Below are 23,190 nucleotides of genomic sequence, written 5' to 3'. Positions count from 1 at the left end.
AAAAATCTAAACTGAACTAACTAAACAGCCTCGCTATAAGTTCTATACCGTTTAATATCACTTACCTTCTTTTGACGAAGATCTGTTAGAGTATATAATTAACAGAATTAAAATCAAAGAACCGCTACCCATATTAAGCAGACCAAAGAATAAATTTTGTTATCTTAATTCTTTCTAATTTGAATAGATGGGTTAATATTAACAAGGATTAAGTATTGTGGTTTAGCCAGAGATAATTTTTATCAAAAAAATATTTAATTTCTTTTATGAGATTTCTGTTAGATAAATAAGCGAGAAATTTGGACACAATAAATACATAAAGTCCTGTCCACACATAGACTTTTATCTGTCAGTTCCACTGTTCATTCAAAACGTATAAAGTAAAGCCTTGTGTGTACACGAAAAAAAAACCGTTTTACTGGAACTGAATTAAGACTGGGGGACCGTGATCATTCAGTTTTACAACAAAACTGTCCAAGAGCGTCGCCAGTTGATGGACTAGAGGGAGGAGTTGATGGAGGATTTGTGACCGTCGATTGAACTTGTTGAACATCAGCCTATCCGAGAATTCCGAGATTTAGTTTAGCTCTGCGCCGCTGCTGTCGTTTACAACAATGCGGATAAAGAATACTGTACCGTAATTCTGCTTTCAATCGACAGATTGAGTGGTTGCCGGAGACAGTGTTGCCAGAACTACTGATTAATCCATAGCTTTATATATTTTGGTTACAGTACGTTAATAATACGGTTTTTTTATCATTAAACAATTTAATATAATATTATATTATGATTAAACAAAGAAGCATCAGAGTTGGCTTGGAAAAAAAGATCGCTGTTAGTTCATATGTAAAATATTATGGTAAATGTCATTAATAATCGATCATACGATATATTCAGTACCTATAAAAGAATTTTTGGTTTTGTTGTATATTTTATGTTTAATACGAATAAATTTTCAGTAGATAAACGCGGATTTTTCATCTAAAAATATTTTCGTTAAACGTATTACAGATACTACTCATTTTAGTATAGCAACACTCGTTTTCCCGATCCACACTGTCTTCAATATGCATTCGCTAGCCGAATTAGAGAAAATAAGTGTTTTATGTGTTAACTGCAGAACGATTGGTGTCTCCACCGTACAGCACTTGACACGTAAGGGGAAATTAAATCAACCTTGTCACGAATTCGTCTATTAGGTTGTGTATCTGCCTAATTCTTTCAATCAGCGGTATGACAAATAAAATTAATGAAAGATCGTCAATATGACGTTACAACTTCTATTTTCTTCTTACTTTAAATGAAAATTAGTTCACTAAAATACGATTATAAATTAATTCATTTTATTCTGTTATACATTTGTTATTTTTAGATAATCTGTTTTCTTTTAAATGAAGTGTGATAATAAATTAAGTCAGACAGAATTAACATGGAATTTACGATTTAAGCATCACATCTGGCTTTGTCTAATTACAATCAAGTCGTTCCATGTAACGATTGCATGGAGTGGTATATAAACAAAGTAATATTAATTTTTGTGTATTATTAGATAGTTCAGTAATCTGTGTCATTTAATTATCTAATATGTTTTAATTAATGCATGTACAATGTACAGGGTGGACCATTTTGGTTGTTTCTATAGGGTATCTAGGAAACCGTGAGAAATATTCAAATTTTGATACTGCAGTCTCGGGTTCTTTTTTTGAAAAAACTACAATGGCGCAAACGCATCGTGGCTATCTTGATTGGTTTCGAAGCTACAGGGGGATTCTCAGATATTGTACTTTTTGAAGATGTTCGATAGTTTGTTTATTTCATCAACCACGGAAAAATGAATAATCCATTCTAAAGGCACTTTTCTGTGTAGAATGCAGTGGCGTAGTCAGACTTTTTTCGAAAAAAATATTTCTTGAAATATTAACTATACTTATGTTTTTTTTAAATAGAACCCCCTGTATATTTTTAAATTTTCTTATTCAGCTTGGCATGGGCTTCCTTGCCAACCAAACCAAACCAAACCTTTTAAAAATGGCTGGGTTTTGTTGCTCGCGCTCTGGATACCGCTCAAAATATAAATCAGCTGCCATTTGCATATGTTTGTTAGACTCCATATAACATTCTAACATATAAATTATATTTCTCAAAATTTTCAAATTTACTCATTTTTTTATTATTTAAAATACACACACTTCAATCTGTTGAAATGAAATGTCCCGCATCCATCAAAGGTATGTTCCGATCACCATGACAACCGTTTATTTTGTTACTCGGCGCGGCCTACTATCTACTAAGTGGATATTTTAAGAAAAATTTGAAATGTTTTGGTTAATAGTGAAAATAAATATAAAGCGATATATATTTTCGAGAAGCCCATGCCAAGCTGAATAAGAAAATTTAAAAATATACAGGGGGTTCTATTTAAAAAAAAACATAAGTATAGTTGATATCTCAAAAAATATTTTTTTCGAAAAAATCTGACTACGCCACTGCATTCTACACAGAAAAGTGCTTTTAGAATGGATTATTCATTTTTCCGTGGTTGCTGAAATAAACAAACTATCGAATATCTTCAAAAAGTGCAATATCTGAGAATCCCCTCTAGCTTCGAAACCGATCAAGATAGCCACGATCCGTTTGCGCCATTGTAATTTTTTCAAAAAAAAACCGAGACTGCAGTATCAAAATTTGAATATTTCTCACGGTTTCCTAGATTGTCTATAGAAACAACCACAATGGTCCACCCTGTACAGGGTGTCTCATTTTCGTGTGTTTTTTGTGGTTTTTTGTTTATGAGTAGATATTGAAAGATGCGGTTTTCACATCACTGTATTACTTAGAATTAGAATAGCTACACACATATTTGTCCTAATCTTCTCAGTTCCGAAAATACAGGGCGATTTTTAAAATGTTGCATTTTTCGATCCCCTTTGTTTAGGGTTTCCATACGTCCGGATTTACCCGGACATGTCCGAATTTTTAATGTGTCCGGGGCGGTCCGCCCTAGATTTGGAAAAGCGTCCGGGAAACCTGACCGCAAAAACAATTTAACTTAGTAAAATATTTTACCAGTTAGAGTTGAATTAATTTCTCAGTTACTTTGTTGAATATTTTATTTTCTACGATGATACAGCTCTACTTAACCGACGCAATGTTCGAAAGTACCCATTTCTATACTTTGGCGCTCGAATTTTTCGTTTATGGTGCACACCTGAAAAGTGAATGTTTTTTTGGTTTATATTTTGTTGATTCCGGGGCTATTATTTGCGTCCTATAAAATATTTCAGAGCACATTTGTCCTGATTTTGTCCGGATTTCTGTATTGTTGTCCGGAATTTCCAAAAGACTTTATGGAAACCCTAGATGTAAAAGAACTAGAGGTTAGAAGAAAACTAGAAGAAAGAGGAATGTTGCTTCTGTTTTATCAACGTTAATTTAAAAATGTATAACAACAAATAGCAACAAAACTATTTAATTGTATGTTACAGATTATTGCTGTAAGTTCCAATTTCATAAGAATATCTCGGAATTTTTGGCGCATTCGCCAATATGTCAATAAATTTCATCATTGGAAAAACATAATATATGCTCCATTGCTTAAACATAGAATCTCTAGACACATGAAAGAGACATCCTAGATAGAATAAATTCAGTGTTTACTATAGTAAATCTCTTTAATCCTTTCAAAATAATATTTTCAAACATATTATGTTAAAGGTTGCATGAGAGAGGTAATATTAATGTAAAATCAAAAACGCCCTTGAGCTAGATTGATATTATAACACAGTTAGTTTGAAATGCATTTTTATAAGGTTTATCTCAGAAGAATATACAGGGTGTTCGAAAAATACACGGTCAAATTATAAATTATTTTTATAAACCCCTTTAAAATTATGGTTATGTGTGAATATTTAGATATTTAGATATATTTCAGATAGTAGGTTGTAGTTGTTAACCGGCCGAGAACTTAGCACAAGGAAACTATCGTCGCGGTCCTCACTCTGCCATAGTCATCCCGTGCTACAGTTGCAGCCAAAACTGTGCGGCAGCGTAACCGTTACAGTTAAACCTTTTCACGCAGCTAACACACATCAATGATGGAACATTCGAGTGGGATAAAATCATTGTCCGGGGGTGAAATACCCCCTCAATCGGATCTTCGGGAGGGGTGCCTACTCGAGCGTATCATTGGAGAAATAAAAAAACATCAATGTTTCACGTTTGCAGCGTGGAACGTCCGCTCTACTGGACAAGATAAATTCAAATCGGCCAGAGAGAAGAACAGCACCGGTCTCACAGGAACTCTACCGACTAAATATAGATGTTGCCGCTCTTAGCGAACCCCGCTTTACGGATGAAGGTAGTATCACTGAGGAGCATTACACCTTCTTTTGGAAGGGTCACCCCGCAATACACAGGAGAATTCATGGCGTAGGCACTGCAATCAAAAACATAATCGCCATCAAATTAACAGAAGTACCTATTGGTGTCTCCGAACGTCTTATGACCCTAAGGTACCCCATATCAGACAAAACTTACGTCAACATAATTAGTGCCTACGCTTCCACCATAGACGATAAAATTGAGGATAAGGATAAATTTTACCAAGCTCTACAAAATGCTCTCCAACGAATTCCAAAGCACGAATGAATTATTTTGCTAGGTGACTTTAATGCTCGTGTCGGTAAACAACAGGAAATATGGCCTGACGTATTGGGAAAATATGGAATAGGAAACGTAAATAGCAATGGTGAACGCTTATTAACAACATGTACAGAGTATAATCTTTGCATCACCAAGTTTAAAGGTACCTGTAAACATCCCAGATCAGGTCACTGGCATTAATTTGACCACGTATGTGTCTTAGCGCCTCTGCTATTCAACATATTCATGGCAGCGCTCTCCATTATAGTGGACGGCAAACTGCAGGAGAGAGGATTGGGCATTAGATACAGACACGACCCACAGTGATAGAAAATGGAATTCTGAAGTTCCAAAATTCAAATTTCTTGTTGACTTAAATCTTTTACAAAATGATATATTATCCTTCAAAGAAAGCTAATAAACAACATCCCAGTCGCTCTGGCTAAGAAACAATTGCTCCACGTTGACAACAAGTCGAAACAGTTAATACGCCGTTTAGAGAAATTCTGATCTCTGTTTCGATTGGAGTCTTAATCGTTTCGTTAAATTAATGTTTGTGTGTTTTGATTTCTCAAACACATGCTGAATATTTCTGTAGATATGTAATTTGTGTTTTACATAAAATTATGATGTTTAGTATGAAAGCTACTTTAGGACGCTCAATTAAAGTGTACATTGTAAATTAACGAATAATGCGAAAACGTTGTTGCATAACAAGGTAGAACTTCTTTGTGCCTTGTTACGAGTTCCAAATACTAACATCATTTTGTTCTCTACATTTTTTCCTTCTAAAAAAAAACAAAAAACTTTTGCCACCAGGCGCCCCTCCTCATTTAATATACAGTGTCCACTATAATGTTGGCTACATATGGGAAATATTTTTATTTATGGGATTTCCGAAAATTTTGTTTGGTGGATCGCTCCTACATGTTTAATAACCTAAAAAGTCATTATGACATCAGTCACGTAATCACTATCATGGCGGCAAATTAAAAAAAAACCGCTATGAAAACGCGAAAAGTGGGGTTAGATGGCAAACTATCGAAAAAAGTTATTTGAAAAAAAAGTTTAGAATGATATTTTAAGGCTACCTGCAAAATTTGGAGCGGAAATAAGAAAAAGTAGAAAAAGGCATATTTTGAGTCCTGGCTCTTCTATAAAATATTTTTATACAGATTTTATTGCTGGATTAGCTCAAGTAACTTGATACTCATTGTGTAAAAGTAAAACAATTCAAAATTTCACATTGAAGTCATTTCCCGAGGATAAAATCAGAAAAGTCGATTTCGAAACGATAATTTTTTGTAGCAATGCCGTGTTTCTTGGCACTTTGTCAGGTTTCCAATAATTCAGCGGTGCATGCTATACTTTGAATATCAAGTTACTTGGGCTAATCCAGTAATAAATTCCATATAAAAAATTTTCATAGAAGAACCAGGCTTGGAGCCAGGGCTAAAAATATGATTTTTCCACTTTTTATAATTGTCGCAAATTTTGTAGATAGCCTTAAAATATCATTTTAAACACTTTCGAATAACTTGTTTCGATATTTTGCCATCTAACCCCACTTTTCGGGTTTTCATAGCGGTTTTTTTAATTTGCCGCCATGACAGTGATTACGTGACTGATGTCATAATGACTTTTAAAGTTACTAAACATGCAGGAGCGATCCCCCATACAAAATTTTCGCATATCCTATAAATTAAAAAAAAACATATATAGCCAACATTATGGTAGACACTGTATAGGTAGACAAACAGGGTGAAATGTCGATTTTCGGTTATTTGCAGCTTAAAAACAGTTGAAGATAGGTATAAAACATAAAATATGTCTAGAATTTGACATAAAATCCACAAATAAAATAACAAATATAGGTGTTTCCATTAAAACCAAGAAGTTATCTGGCATAACTCAATTTTTGGGAAACCCTGTATACATTAAAATATCATCAAATATCAAAAAATGGCTTCATGGCATCATTCAAAAATGGCATCAACAAAATCAATAATCGACGTGTCCGAGCGTTTTTTCGAAAAAAAGAACATTGATTTTTCTTAGATTCTCACTGTGAAAATAAATAAACAATAAAGGCACTCGTATCTATAGTTATTATTAAAAAAAACTTTTGCAACATCATTTGTAAGAGTTTATTAGCTTATACCTTGATTTATAAAGCCGAAAAAAAACACTAACATAACATAAATATTTTTGGAACCGCAGAATTGCATTTTCAATCACTGTGCGACGGCGCGGCGCGGCGGTCTGTTCAAAAAAAAGAATCAGGGCAAAAACACGTACAAAATTCATCACAGAACTTGCTGATGACTAGGCTCTAGTTGCAAAAACATTACAGCAATTACAAGAAATGTTGAACACATATACCTGGGCATACGAGGCTTTGGGTCTTAAGCTAAACATCGACAAAACTAAAATCATGTGCACTGTGCCCTCCCTCAGAAGATCACAACAATGCTATAAAAATGGGAGAAAAACGATTGGAATATGTAGCGGAATTCGAATACCTCGGCAGTTTGATTTCGGAAAAGGTCAATATCGACTCTGATATTCAGCACAGGATTAGCAGCGCCTCAAGAGCGTTCTGGAAATTATAAGACAGGGTTTTCTACAATCATGACTTGAGCACAAAAACGAAACTTGCAGTGTACCGAGCAATAATAATTTCCACCCTGTTGTATGGGAGCGAAACCTGGGTGCCGTACCGCCGACACATGAACGTATTAAACAAGTTGCAACAGAGACACCTTAGACAACTCTTAAGAATCAAATGGTTCCATCATGTCTCAAACGTATCGGTCCTTAAAATGCTAACTGCGAGAGTATTGGAGTCATGGTTACAAAATCCCGCTTAAGATGGGCTGGTCACGTATGCAGAATGCAAGAAAATCGCATACCAAAATCTCTCTTTTACGGTGAGCTTGTAGACGGTAAGAGGAGGCCGGCCGGGGGGACAACTCAAAAGGTACAAGGACATTTTCCACGAAACCTTAAAGGTGATTAACATGCAGAATGTGTCGGAAGAAGCAGCTCACAATAGAGCTCATTTGAGAAGAATTGTAAACTCAGTTAAAAGCGACAACCAAAAAGTAAAGAGGCATCAAAGCAATGAGATTTTTGAATGTCCGGAGTGCGGTAGACAGATAACATCACATATCGGGCTATTCAGTTACAGAAAAGCTTATGAAAGAAAACGCCTTGCGTGACCATCTTCTGATGCGTGTCAAATAATCGTCAGCGAGTAATGGCAGTATGTATAGAAAGCTTAGCGGTAAGACTTCTTGCAACCGGATTCCTGAACCGTACAATTTGCAAGGCTTTTGAAACATTTATATTTCTATTGAAATAATGCTAATAAAAATGTCAAAAAACATATCAGATGTGAAAGAGATCAAACTAAACATTTGCAATAATTACAACCACGCAGTCTGAAAAATTTAGCATTTTTTTTAACTTTTGCGCAAGGCTACTTCCCCTTATTTGTTAAATTCATCACATTAAAAAGTTATAGATATCTAGTGAATAAAACAAACTGCAGAAATACACATTCATCTCATTTATTTTTATTTGTCTACTCAGTAGCAAATTGTTTATATACTTATCGACATCAGACAGTGGTTTCAATAAATACAATATACATACATATAATATAAAATATCATAATATTAAGTTACACCTTATTCTAGTATGATAATGTTTATGATTTTTCATGAACTATGGCAACAACAATTGCCGTGTGAGCCTTGTTGATGGAAGTGACCATATCCGCTCTTCGTTTTGTCGTATTCGTCAGTACTTCGGAGATGGTACTGCTTTTTGTAGTGGAGTTTAGGCTTTTCCTCTTGGTTTTTATCCGGCACCACTTGAATGGAGGAATGTTTCTGAAAATTAAAAATATTACTTTTTTAGTGAGTTGTTGAAAATGGAGTATATGCTGTATTATATGAATGATTAATTTTTTATAATCCAAATTGGTTTATTCTAAAAACATCAAAACTATCTTCAAAAAAGTCTGTATTTTTCCCCACCAGAAAATAAATCTTGAAAATAAAATACATATTTCTCCAAAAATGTCCTATGGGTATTTCCCCACTGTAAGAAAATCTACAAAATATAAAATTTTTATTTTTTGTAAACACTGCTACGTTAATCCAACGGAGACTAATTGTCAGCAGTGGATTTGCAGACAAATTTGCTTACAATGTAGCATTTTTTTGTCCGTTACGCAAATTTGTTAACGCAGCCAGTGTTTACAAAAAATACCTATTTTATTTTGTAGATTTTCTTACAACCAAACTAGCATTTATAGTGGCAGATACGTAACTGCTACAATCAAAGCCACTACAAAGTGGGCGGTGACCATCGGCGGCTACGTCGTATATTCGTAGCTGCAAGTAACTGCGACCAAAATTGGGAAAATTTTTGAGTAGCCGGGTAGTGTCTTGGGTAGTTTTTGCCACTAAAAAAGCATTCTTAACGTTCTTACTATGATGTGTTACTATAAAATAGCCTACTGGTGAATATGACTTATCTGTTACGAAGCTGCCTAGTCGCGGGTTCGTGGCAGCCAAGTGTTATCCACCGACATGTGGAACTTTCGTTAAACTGTTAAACTTTATTCGCAGCGACCTCTTCATGCAATTTCACATTTAATAGAAATAAATGTCATGATGGAAAATAATTATGGAAGTCATTATTATTTTTTCGTTATATACCGTGCGATTTTAACGCCTTTTTAAGGTAAATTCCAGAACGGAATAAAATAGTAGGTTTATATAACAAAATTTTCGAGCGCCTCTCAAATTATTTCAAATTATTATATTATTTGCAATAGGAACTCATGCCTGTAATTAAAAAATAATAATAATTTGCTTGACACCGGGGCCAAACTTTAAAATATTAGTCCACCCTCAGAACTAATAAAATAACTAAGGAAAAAAGCTTATATTTAGCTTAAAAACGCATAATGTTTGAGCCATTTGTCTGTTCGTCTAAAAATTCATGAAAAAATATGACCGTTTAATCCGAAAAATACTTTATAGTTCCATATGCTTCCACAAAGTACCGGGAACAATAACATGTTAGGCCAACCCTACCCGTTTGGACCTTTAAAATCTTCGGATTTATAAAGTGACAATTGTAGCTACCCAAAGGCAACTTTATAGAAACAATAACTATTTTGGAACTACATGGTCAACGATTTTTTGGAACCATAAAGTGATTTTTTCCAAGAAAGTTCCCTGCGCCACCAAATTGGAGCGTTATGCTACACCGATCGCGGCGGTGGCGACTATACATTCCATTGGTGCCACTATAAGGTTCCGCCTTGTCTTTTGAAGTTATTTTGCACTTATTGTGCATTTTCTATTATAGTATAATTATATTTACTATATATTAGTGTTTCTGTATTATTCAGAGCTACATGAGGTATAGAGTATTTTAACGCCCACTCTTTTAGCTCTTGTTTTATATTGTTGTTGGTTCTCAAATTAGTTCTCCTCTGAGATTCAGTTTCAGATGAACTAACACTACACTCATCTACAGAAACAGCTTCAAAAATGCCTCAGTCACTACCTGATTTATGATGTTCATTAGTAGGATTATAGAAAGATGTAGTTTTTGTTTCTGATGTTGATGCATCGGCTCGCAGTGATTCCTTTTGTTTAATTCTTCGATAGAAAGTACTAGAATATCTAAATTTCTTTTTATTCGCCTTAGGGATTTTACAAAATTTTAATAAAGCTTAAAAGCAAGTAAAAGAAAACACTAAAACAGAGGAGCACACGATGCAATCTGAGGCAATTACATTTATTATGGTATATTAAGTTATAGTCACTATAAAGTAGCCGTTTCTGATCCCCGTGACTTTTTAGTGGCAATGGATGAGCGACGGCTACTTTATAGTGGGAAGGTAGTTTGGTTTGGTTTGATTAGCAAATTGAAGGATTTGAAGGATATATATTTTTAATTTCATACTTCAAAATTGCTCTCACTCGATTCAATTGAATAATAAAGTTCAGAACTGTTCCGCGCCATATGCAGGCTATCGCGCACAGCTTCTTTCAGAACCGTTCTGAGTAGCCCAGGGCGTAAAGCTCTGGAACTTGAAATTCGCGAATGGAGGACAGCATATGTGAGCGATGGTGCCCACGGTCCCACCGTGCAAATTTGGATACGACGCACGTTTCGTTTACATCTTTATCAGTGTGGGACTAACGATTTGATATTGAAGAAAAATGTGGGTCGATTTCTGCATAATTGGGGACGGGCTACAGGATGACGCCCTCGACATTTCGAACCGATGCCTCTAGAATCATCACTATTTTTCTTAATTATGGGTCGATTGGAACCAAACTCGGCACGTGGATAGAGGTACCCGAATGGAGATGGACAGACGGTTATTTTAATACAAATTTTGTGAAAGTGAATTAACAATAACAACTGTCAATGTTTTTAATTGTCTATTACTTAGTAGAATTTGTATTTTGATTCTAACCCAATAGCATTTTTTACTGTTTTTTTTTTCAAAGGCAAAATATCCACATGTTTTCCAGTAACCATTTTCTACTTTTTCTTTTAAGAAATTAGACCCTCTTATACTCTAATTTATTTTTGTTTTTTCATTACTCAACTAATCTATTGTTTATTGTTTATCTAGTAGCTTGTGTCTGTTCTTGCAATTACCTAGCTCAAAAGAGTAATTAAAGCTAAAACTAAAACTGGCTACAGTAAGAAGAATTTCATAATGAGACCTTTGATTTAAGTCAGGAAAGATTTAATAGAATAAAAATAGATTATATTCGCGTCCAGTCCGAATGTATTATCTTGATTTTTCTATACGTAGTACCGTCCCTGCGTGCACAATTTTAAAGCTATAAGCCAAATTCCCTCTTGCCACCAGCCCAGGTGGCGGCGCCGGACCTGGCGCGGCGGTCGGTATTCATTCGTCTTTCGTGCACGGTGCAGTGCGGATCGTAGCTCTCTGATTTCTTCGTCGTAGATCGATGAAGCCATTTTGTTTATTCTCTACTCATTTTGGATATTACTATGTAATATACGGTGTTCTACAGCTAGGTAGAACACAAGGAACAATATGTAAGTATTGTATAATTTTTATTTTTAGAGAAAAACGAAGTGGACGTAAATAACGGAATATTAGAATTAGATAAAAGAAGAAAACAATAAGAATATTATATATATCGGACTGTTGTACTCTCAGTGAGACAAAGTTCGTACGTGTAAAGAATGTCCTTCTCCTTGTAAGAGGAATTCTCATTTATATAAGGTTCTATATCTCGCAGTCAAGAGAATATTATAAATGCCAAAGTGTTGCATCTCCGAGTGAGTCAAATTTCGTACTTTTAGAGGATGGCCATATGAGAGAGATTCCTTTTATAAGTCAATATTGATATCCCACTATCGAGAGATAAATTACAGGTATCACAGGTAAGTATCTTATAATATTTATTTTCAGGTAATTAAATAATGGAGGGAAATAATTGAAGTGGAAGCAAATCTCTAAATGTAGAAATTAGAGGCAAGGAGGAGACAATGGAAGTAGACAAATGGAGAAAGCAATAAGAATATCGTATATATCGAACTGTTGTGCTCCCAGTGAGACAAAGTTTCCTATTTAGAGAATGCCCTTCTCCTCGTGAAAGGGATTCCTATTATATGAGGTTAGAAATCTGGCTATCAAATAATATTATAAATATCGAACTGTTGTTTTCCCAGTGACGCAAAGTTTCCTATTTATAGAGAATGCCCTTCTCCTCGTGAGGGGGATTCCTATTGTATGAGGTTCTAAATCTCTCTATCAAGAGAATATTATAAATACCGAAGTTGTGCCGAAGTGTTGTATCACCCAGGGAGTCAAATTTCTCATTTTTCGAGAATGGCCGTCTCCGTGTGAGGGATTCCTTTTATAAGTCATTGTTGATATCCCCTATCGAGATATTAATTACACGTATTACCGGTGAGTATCTTATAATACTTATTTTTAGGAAATTAAATAATGAATGGAAATAATTAAAGTAAAAGCAAATTTCGAAATATGGAAATTAGAGGCAAGGAGGAAACAATGGAATTAGACAAAAAGAAAAAATGAGAATAACATATATATATCGAACTGTTGTCCTCTCCGTGAGACAAAGTTTCGTACTTACAGAGAATGCCCTTCTCTTCGTGAGAGGGATTCCTATTATATGAGATTCTAGATCTCGCAATCAACAGAGTACTATAAATGCCGAAGTGTTTTATCTCCCAGCAATGAAATAAGGTATGAAACAAAATTTTGTACTTTTAGAAAATGCCTATCTCTGGAATGGATTTCTTTTTTTATGAGATTTTAGATCTCACTCTCAAGGGAATATTATTTATATATTTAGGTGCCAAATATTTGTATCTCCCAGTGAGACAAAATTTCGTACTTTTAGAGAATGCCCATCTCCGTGTGGGAGGGATTTCTTTTATACGTTATCGATAGCCTTATCGAAAAATTAATTACACGTATTACATGTAAGTCTTTTAGAATATTTATTTTTAGACGAATATTGGATGGAAATAAATAGAAGTACATCCCGAAATGTGGGGATTAGAGGAAAGGAGAAAACAAAGGGATGAGGAATATTGTATAAACACGGACTGTTCTTCTCCCAGTGTTCTTTTCATAGCGAGACAAAGGTTAGTACTTTTAGATAATCCTCTACTCCGTGTGAGAGGGATTCCTTTTTTAAGATATTCCAGAGCTCGCTATCGAGATAATATTATAATAACCGAAGTGTTGTTGTCTCAATGATACAAAATTTTTTAATTTTAGTGAATGCCCTTCTCCGTGTGAAAGGGATTCCTTTATAAATGACGTTCTCGGTCTCGTTATCGTAGAAGTAGATTTCACAAAAGAATTTCAAGTGATAAATCTAAAAATTTTAGACCCTCAAAAAAAAAACGATATATTTCAACAGGAAAACTCCCCCACACATTATATTTATAAGGCTGTACGTTCAAAAAGCAGGACAGTCGTTATTTAAGTGTCACTATCTCATAACAGATCGAACACAAGGTCAGCAACTAGGAAGAGGAAAATAACCAAATCTAGCGATTTGTGCAGTTTGTTGGGGGAAGGGCAATCCAAAGAGACTACAGAACATTCGACTCTTCGATGATGATACATTCTTCTTCGGGAGACGAATTCAGTCTTAGCCAATGATCTGGCTTCAGCACAGAACAAGGTCCAACTTTTATATCTGAGAAAATATTTTAACTCCCTAATTTACCAAGGAACCATGGCATGTCGCCTATCCTCTCCTGTGTCATAATTGTTAAGATGAAGTCCAGCATATTTTCGAAATCAAACTCTTAAAAAAAAAAAAAAAAAAATATCTGGGTTATAAAATTTAACAATAGTCGTCGTAGACTCAATATTCTTTTAAAAGAAGAGAAAAATATTCATAAATATATCATGGAACAAATATGGACGGTTGTTATAGATACTGGACGCATAGTCCTAATGTGGTTGACGGTATCTTGTACAAAAGGTATCAACTATTTTTCCCTCTGAAGGATTTTCAAATGAAAATCATGAGGAAGAAGGACCTCTGGATAAATTTACGTTTGAACCTTGCTTAGAGGAAAAGATACAAACAACGGAATGTATCCAGATATTTGTGACAGATATTCGAATATGTCTTTACCTTCTTTCTTTGAAAAAGAAGGGGGGGTGATACATGAGGCACGAGCGGCCAATTCATTAGGTACCCTCCAGTTTGCTGCCTTGGCAGCCTCCTACCATAAAATAGGCGACAACCAACTTAACGTTGACCTCCAAGTCATTAAAAGTAATCAACTTAGCTGACCAGCTAATAATAATAACTCAAATATGTATATATTAATAAAATAGCTAATATCCTAGATTTTCATAGCTAATAGCTAATATATAATATATGTATATATATATATATTAAAAAAAAAAAAAAAAAAAAAAAAACACGTCTCCTATTTTTCTCTATTTTGGCTAAAGAAATTTCTCTATTTTGGCTAAAGCTATTCTAATGGAAATGTAAGTTTTATTCTAAATCTTAAGAAACACGTAACTGTGTCTCATTTCAAAAGGAGGTCCTTATGATAACGGCTGTTAAATGCTAATTTGTTTATGTAAATCTTTGACTTTCATATGTTGGAATAGGAATACTCACCATCTACATTTAGAGTTTATATTTACCCATTTCGGTCTATAAAAGCAGTGTTGTGTTTTGGCCAATACTTTATACATTTTGACAAAGTGACAGACTTTGTGCAAATTATCGAAACAAAAAGTTAGTTTTTTCTTACAGCTTACAGTATATAATATATATTTTCTCCTCTACAATACACTTTCGAAAGAGATAATTATAATAACATTAATGTAAACTTTCGCAAACTTTTTTTTCAGAATTTTTTCTTAAATATATCTGGACGGTTTCTCGTTGAAAGAGGCTTTTGTAAGATTGGATGTGTCTAAGGTTTACTGCATTAAAATTTTACCATAAATGTTCCCTAACAGTTCTACTTTCTTATCTAGAAATTTCGGAAAGAATAGACATATCAATTAAATCATAAAGTAGAAATAGTTTTCTTGCAGTTTTACGTATATAAATAGATTATATAATTCTTGCCGTGAACTGCTATGAAAAATAATAAATCATATATTGGTTTCACGTTTAACCTTAGTTATCAGAGACAGATGTCAGTTTGTTTTTAGTCAGTATATTATATATGCATATCATAGTTACTGAAAATTATCAACAAAAAAAAATAAATAAATAAATAATACAAATAATAATAAAACTTCTGGTATAAAATTGACACAGATCAATATCTGTGTCTACTTTATATCAATGTCCACAATATCCATACTAATGTATGGATCGAAACCTAATTTATATGATGACTCTGGTTTAATTCATCGACGTAATTAAAGCATTTTGGAAAATAAATTATTGAGAATCTTAATTTCTTACTTCCAAAGTCTAACATTCAAATGTTATCTAATATTAATGGCTTAAAAAGTAAGGCCTTTTAAATATTAAGCAATGGGTTAGAAACACCTTAAAAAATATATATATCGGTTAAACCTCACTATAGTCGAGTTATCCACGCAGTTCTACATTGAGACAGGGATTTCTATCGACACGATGAGTTAACTGGTTTATAAAGTATAATTGAACAATTTTGGCAGAATCCTTTATGGAAGTGCCATCTTATGGGTTTCTGTCTCTGCTTAGTATGCATATATGTATATGTTAAATTGTCACAATTTAATAAATCCATGTATTGATGGCCGTTAAATTGGTTTCATCTTGGTTGCATTCAATAAACATATTTATAATTTCAGCTATTTTTGTCTCAAAAAAAAAAAATGCTTTCTGCACCGCATTCATTAATTTGCAACCATCAGTTCTTTAAACATCTACGTATAGAAAAATCAAGATAATACATTCGGACTGGACGCGAATATAATTATACGATCAAACGAACTTACCTGAAGTGAAGTTCGATCGTAATTATATGAGGCGTCCAGTCCGAATGTATTATCTTGATTTTTCTATACGTAGTACCGTCCCTGCGTGCACAATTTTAAAGCTATAAGCCAAATTCCCTCTTGCCACCAGCCCAGGTGGCGGCGCCGGACCTGGCGCGGCGGTCGGTATTCATTTTTCAAAGATTTATTCATTAATTCAAGCGACCATGGGGCAAAACGGGAGGGGTGGGAAGATAATACATTCGGACTGGACGCCTCATATAATTACGATCGAACTTCACTTCAGGTAAGTTCGTTTGATCGTATAATTTTATATATTTTTAAGGTCCAATTATATGTTGGTATCATAAATGCCAATTACTGTGCTAATTACGTAACGAAATAAAAATAAATCGTTTGGTTAAAATGAATGTGTCCTCTGAAAATATGTGGAAAAACTTTTAACTAGATACCTAATTAAAAACTTATGGAATTGCATTTTAATTAGGATGGCTGAGCAAAAATGTTTCGTACATTTTGATGAAATTCCTGAAAAAATTTGCCTTCCACATTGGTGTTTCAAAAATATCTCATAGGCAATCGATCATCGCCAGCATAAAAGAGCTAAAATGCTTTCTGTGTCATTTATACAAAAAATTGCTATTATTTAAAATTTTCAGTACAATATGAAGAACGGCTTTGAAATAGTAGTGAGCAAAACTTTTATTTTTATATAATACTTGAATTTGTTACTGTTATTTAGATATAACAGCTTAAAATAACAAGTTTCTGTTATTTTATAATATTATTGTATTGTTAAATATTTGAAAGATATTTTAAAAAATTGGACTCTTACATCATGTTCCTATACTAGTAACACAATAATTTAACAATAATTGATGCAATTTTTTTAAAAAATTAAAAATATTTAAAAAAAATTACATTAAAATGTGTGTTTTCAGCCAGTGAAACATTAAAATATAAAATATGATTTATTAATATTGCATTAGTTTGTTTAATACTCGGTTTTTTTATTTTAATTGTTGGAAATAATAACAATAGGAATTTCTATTTAATGGAATAATTACGTGTATAATTCTCATTTGTCATTTTCATTAATTTTCAATATATAATTATTGTTCAAAATAATTAAATTTTATTAAATAATAGCAAGAGCATTTGAAAAAAATCTTATGTATGTATTTAACACGAGTAATATCTGCATTCAAAGAATTTAAAATATTTTAATATCATACCCAATATGTATCAGAACTCCGACACAAACTGCCTTTGTTGCTGTTTTGTGAAATTTGTGCATAATTTTATTAATATGAAAATATATAATAAAAATTGAAATTTAGGGGGATTGAAAGAAAATATCGTATTGGCTCGAATTACTAATAATTAATCAATTGATACCCATAAAATACTAATAAGGCGTCCAAACGAGGCGAGAAGCACTATTTGCAGCCTGCATTTGAGAAGTAGAGCGCGGAAGTTTAGTTCAATTAACCGATTTTCATCTTTCGATCTCGATCAGCAAGGTGAATAGTACAAAAGACTAGTTCGTTAGTTCATTGGGTCCATTCATTTCCTATCAATTAAATGATATTAATGGATATCCTCTAATGAAGGAATAGAGACACAAACCTCACAATCTTGTATTTTTAATCTAATTGATTGACTCTTTTAATTCATATGAGAGATTTCTTGAACTAGTTCGGTCCTGAAATACTCAACTCTAAAAAATAGTAGTAGTTCACAATACACGAGCAGAAGTTCTTGGTTTAATTTTTCAGTTACAAAATAATGTTCAAATTAAGATAACATTTAAAAATTTGTAGCTCGAAAGAAGTGATAAATTATTTAGTCGATGGTTCGACATTGTTGTCCTATATTTATTTTCTACATAGGACATCTTGGAGAAGGAGCGTTCTGCTTCACAGCTAGTGATTGGCAATGTTAAAAAAATCTTTAAAATGTTATAGCAGTTAGGGAACACGTTAATAAGTTTATTTTCATACATGAGCATAAAAATGTCACTGCAAGAGGTGTAAGACTCAGACATAGATTGGAGTAAGTACGATTTTAATTGATTGCACTCATTCACTAAATGCTCGTCTACGTCATCGGGATAGTAATCAATAATATGACGTGCAATTTCCAAATCTATGTTTTCGATATTTTTGTCTTGCAAATCCATTAAAAATTTGGATTTTTTGCTATTTGTCTCATAGACTTGTCTCCTTTTATTTAAATCCATAATCAGCTTATCCAACGCAACTTTTAACGTGTCTCTTTAAATCTTTCTGCGCCGTATACTGAGAATTCACCTGTAGCTCTGCCTGTAGACTTATCTGAAAATTTTGGAATTTTGCGTCGCTTGTTTATGTAATTGTAGTCTATTATTACACTGGTACTTAATTTTTTAGCTTTTTCGTCGTATTCCTGTAACATTTGATCTGATTGATGTCGTATGTTGCTCACAAAGTCTTTTAAAGAACACATTTTTTTTTGAAACAATTAACTTATTCCCTTCACAAATGTCTAAACCAGGGCTCTGTATTTTTTTATTAACTAAATGAAATCTCTCCAAAACCTCTTCCCAAAAGATAATCAACATTGCAGTCTCGAGTTTCGCCATTTTATTGAATAAATTTCGTGCCTCTTTCCGGAAATCAACTTTCTCAACCTAATTTTCGCTGAAACTTTTGAAAATTTTCATAATGTCATCATAATTATTTTTTAAGGCTTTGACAGCATCATAGTGGCAAGGCCATCTTGTCTGGCTTAAACTTTTAACCTGAATTTTAATTTTATTTCACGATTCAACAGTTCCCACCCATGGGTCTATTGTTTTTCGCGGGGCCTGGGGGCCCCTTGTAACCTCGGGACCCTGGGCTGCAGCCCAAACAGCCCGTAGGTAGATCCGGCCCTGGCTATCGACCTTTTAGGGCGTCGAAATTTAATTAACACGGTGCATTTTTGAAACTGAAACGGCTGCCGCCACTAACCTTTAATAAGGAGCGAATTTCAATTTTCTTTTTTCCCAATATTACAGTTCATGCTATTAGTATTCTATACAGGGTAGTTATATGCGTTAAGTATCAATCTATCAGTCGTTTGTTTCCTTAAGACAGGTTTTATAAAAATGTCAATATCATAAAGACAAAAAATAACCACAACAGATCATAATAAAAAAATACTGCAGGTTTCATATTACAATTTGCAAATATTCATCCACATAGTCAAAGTTCATTTCCAACAAAAATTGTTTTAAATTAAATTTAATTTGTTTTAGAGTTTTGCAGGATTTAAGAATAATACAGGAAGATTATTAAATATATACTCTTTGAATAAAACGATTCAGGAAGGAGCATATCAAAAAACTTGCTTGAGCGCGATGGGAGCCTAATATGGCTGACTTAAATTCCGATTTATCAGCGCCCTTCTAATTTTAAATGTGTAAAAATATAATGTAGGGGGGTCTCAAACATTTGTTGTTTTAAATAGAATTAGAATTTAGAATAAGTGGGAGGGGGGTTAATCTCTGCGACCTTAGAGATCTATTGTGTCCCCCTTTCTTGAGTTATAACTCATCATACAGTCCCAGGACTTCCTACGGAGACCCGTGTCCCTCACAGTCGAGGAGCTACGACCCAGGCCGGGTAGACGAAATGGTAGCTTTTGTTGCCTGTTGGGTTTAGAGGTAGGAGGTAGGCTCCCGACCCTTGGAGGAGGTGGTAGCTTGTATGCCACTTGCGAAGGATGGTCTCACGCAAGTGTCAGCCACCTCTCCTGTACTGCTCTTTTGTTTGGTCCCTTGGAACTTTCATTGTTACTATTCCCAGTGTCGCTAGGGGGTTTCCCCACAGCTTCACCGGTGATGTTTTTATTACTATTATTACCAGATCTCATAGTGTTTCTATGAGTCGCTAGAGACAGTCGGTCTACTTCTAGAGAGCCCCGCATGTAGAAGTAAGGGGTAAAATACAATGGAGTGCCCCCCGGTACTCCAAGGTTGAGGCTGTCCGTAACCCCGCTCGGTATCGTTATATGTCTTGGTGCAATCCCCTGGCCACGACACTACAGTCAGGGACAAGACGATGAGTGAGATGCTTCTTAGACCAAGCCAAGTGCTAGAGGGGATTCCCCCCAGCACCTGACCAGGAGCTTCCCCACCAACGACAAGGTCTTGCATCTCCTAGGGGAAATGTTTTAAATAACGTTATCAATAAAATATTACTTGTTAGTAGTTATTTTAAAATCGTTATTGTTTTAAAAAAATATATCTCTAATATAAATTGATAAGTTATAATCATTATTTAATAACACGTATATCAGCTACGCTACTGAAGCACGTATGACAAAAGGACGCAACTTAATTAGTTTTGACAAGTAGTAAATTAAAGCCAAAAAGCAAGAAAAAATATATGATTAGTTAATTTTAAGTAAATTTCTTAAATGATTGGCTTACTACACGTAACGTATTTATAGCCATTTACCAGTGAAAAGTTATTCCATTATTTCTCTCGTTTTATAGCCCAGATCTACCATACACTCAGGGCCTATTTTTCATCTGGTCAGGCCCTAAGGCCCAAGCAAAAATTCGGGCCCTCTTTTCCAATAAAATTCAAAAATTCTCTTGTTAGTTTGGGTCAAAAAAATAAAACAATTAATTTAATTTTTTTAATAATTTTAAAAAATAAATATACATTATTATATTTAACAAAATAAATAATGAAAAAAAAAACAGCAATTAATTCTAATTTTAAAAAATAAATATTTTCTTTTAACATAACCGAGAACAAAACTTACCTAAACAAAATTTCTAATAAACTTTTTTTTAGTGAACAAAAAACAAAGTAAACAATAACAATAAATAATAAATACACAAGTAAATATAATTTAAAAAAAACAGAAAATATTTATATAACAAAACTTAAACAAACTCTCCCACGTAGGACGAAGTGTTATTTAGTTATTTTTAGATTGGGGAATCGCCGATGCCGGTATCTTTGATATAAATTTATAAATAATTTAAAAAAATGCATTTATTATATCAATCTAAAGCTTATTTTATTTAATTCTATTTTCCTTATCAGAGGTAACTGTTTTTTTTTCCTCTGCTATGTAAATTTACATTTGAAATTATGAATATTTTATAACCTTTATCGGGCCCCCCAGATCACCGGGCCTAAGGCACGGGCCTTATGGGCCTTATGGTAAAATAGGCCCTGCATACATTTTGTTTGTTATGTAACCTGAAGGTGCTTCTAGTACTAAAACCATGTATAACAAGTAAACAGAGTAATTTTTTTTTCAGAAAATTCAAAAACACGTCAATTTTGTTTGTGAGGGGGACAACTTTTGCCCCAAAAATGATTGCAAAATCTTCAACCCTCTAAGTGGGGGTGTCATACCCCAACTTTTTTTTAAATGGGAAGGGGGGTCAAGTGGCGCCGCAATGAAAAGAGCTTTCTATTCTCTATATTTCACCGGTTCGTTTTTGAAAATCGGTCGAGTCATTGAGAAAATATGAAGGATTGAAATTTGAAAAGTTTATTTAAACATTTATCAGAGTAAATGATAAGGATAAGTTCCTTCGACCAATTTGCTGTTTTTTCTTATGATTTCTAGATGTTTACGCATTTTTTCACTTGCCACAAGGTTGTACGATCGGGTGCGGTAGCTGCTAGATAGCTGTTCTGTGATTTGTGCGTTGAAGTTCTTCTCAATATCGTTAAACTTTTTAACAGTTATGATGTACTCACTTGCAGAAAAAGTGGAAATAATCGAACTTTATTTTAAAAATAATGAATGTATTGGGTTGCGCACATATTCAATGGACGCTATCCTGACAAACACCTTTATGGCAAAATTGTTCGCGAGTTAGTAGCAAAATTTCGCGAAACTGGTTCCGTTACGAATAAAAAGAGGCAAAAAGAGAAAATCCTGTAGTAAATGAAGGTATGGAGTTATTCTTACTGGACCAAGTTGTCATGGATAGTACGCTGAGTACAAGAAAATTAGCCAATGAGACTGGCGTGAATCGTCCAAGTGTCCAAAGGATATTAAAAAAACACAAGTTTCACCCGTACAAAATTCAGTTGGGACAAGAACTTAACGAAGATGATTTTGATAAATTTTGTGAAACTATGAGTGCACGAGTGGCGAATGATAATAATTTCCTATTTAATGTGTGTTTTTCGGATGAGATTCTTTTTGAACGGTGTAGTTAATTGGAACAACTGTCGGTACTGGACTGAGGACAACCCCAGGGTTTTTCACGAGATGCACATACAAAACCCTCAGAAATTGAACGTGTGGGCTGGTATTTTTGGAAATCCTATTGTAGGTCAATTTAACGATATTGAGAAGAACTTCAACGCACAAGTCACAGAACAGCTATCTAGCAACTACCGCATCTGATTGTTTAACCTTGTGATAAGTGAAAAAATGCGTAAACATCTAGAAATAATAAGAAAAAACAGCAAATTGGTCGAAGGAACTTATCCTTATCATTTACTCTGATGTTTAAATAAACTTTTCAAATTTCAATCCTTCATATTTTCTCAATGACTCGACCGATTTTCAAAAATGAAGCGGGGAAATATAGAGAATAGAAAACTCTTTTCATGCGGTGCCACTTGACCCCCCTTCCCATTTGAAAAAAGTTGGGAGATGACACCCCCGCTTAGAGGGTTGAAGATTTTGCAATCATCTTTGGGCAAAAGTTGTCCCCCTCACAAACAAAATTGACGTGTTTTTGGATTTTTTGAAAAAAAAAATACTCTGGCTGTTCTGCCTTGCGGAACGTTTTCGATGGGCCATCCTGTATATATAAAGACGGAACAGTTAAAACATTACATTTTTCAAAATAGTAAGTAGGAATCTCTACAACTATATAGAAGGCCACGAAGACCAACAATCCCTTGGTCTTGGTCTTATAGCAAGTCTTAAACTTTTTGTAATAGATATTCACTAGTGGCGCTTTCTACATAAAATATTTAAATAAATAGTATTTTAAGTAACTT

The 23,190-nt window shown here is 33.9% G+C and overlaps 2 protein-coding genes and 1 long non-coding RNA gene across 3 annotated transcripts in view; 1 reads left to right on the top strand and 2 right to left on the bottom strand.

Annotated features, from left to right (window-relative positions):
* LOC115874252 (alkaline phosphatase-like) overlaps nucleotides 1–142 on the bottom strand; it is a 34,403-nt gene extending 34,261 nt beyond the window's left edge. The window contains exon 1 of the mRNA XM_030889349.1: nucleotides 66–142. Coding sequence (XP_030745209.1) covers nucleotides 66–132 — 67 coding nt within the window. The 5' untranslated portion in view covers nucleotides 133–142. The remainder of the gene's footprint in view (nucleotides 1–65) is intronic.
* Nucleotides 143–8,197: 8,055 nt separating this feature from the next.
* LOC115874248 (cardioacceleratory peptide receptor-like) overlaps nucleotides 8,198–23,190 on the bottom strand; it is a 387,533-nt gene continuing 372,540 nt past the window's right edge. The window contains exon 9 of the mRNA XM_030889347.1: nucleotides 8,198–8,537. Coding sequence (XP_030745207.1) covers nucleotides 8,354–8,537 — 184 coding nt within the window. The 3' untranslated portion in view covers nucleotides 8,198–8,353. The remainder of the gene's footprint in view (nucleotides 8,538–23,190) is intronic.
* Nucleotides 11,759–13,603, top strand: LOC115874249. The gene is made up of 2 exons (XR_004048806.1): nucleotides 11,759–12,934; nucleotides 13,202–13,603. It is a non-coding gene; the product is annotated as an uncharacterized LOC115874249 (long non-coding RNA).

This window comes from Sitophilus oryzae, unplaced genomic scaffold, assembly GCF_002938485.1.
Source record: "Sitophilus oryzae breed Bouriz unplaced genomic scaffold, Soryzae_2.0 scaffold_125_pilon_pilon, whole genome shotgun sequence".
In the NCBI taxonomy this organism is placed as follows: domain Eukaryota; kingdom Metazoa; phylum Arthropoda; class Insecta; order Coleoptera; family Curculionidae; genus Sitophilus; species Sitophilus oryzae.
The sequence above is the reverse complement of the archived record's forward strand: the minus strand, read 5'-3'. Positions and strand labels throughout refer to the sequence as shown.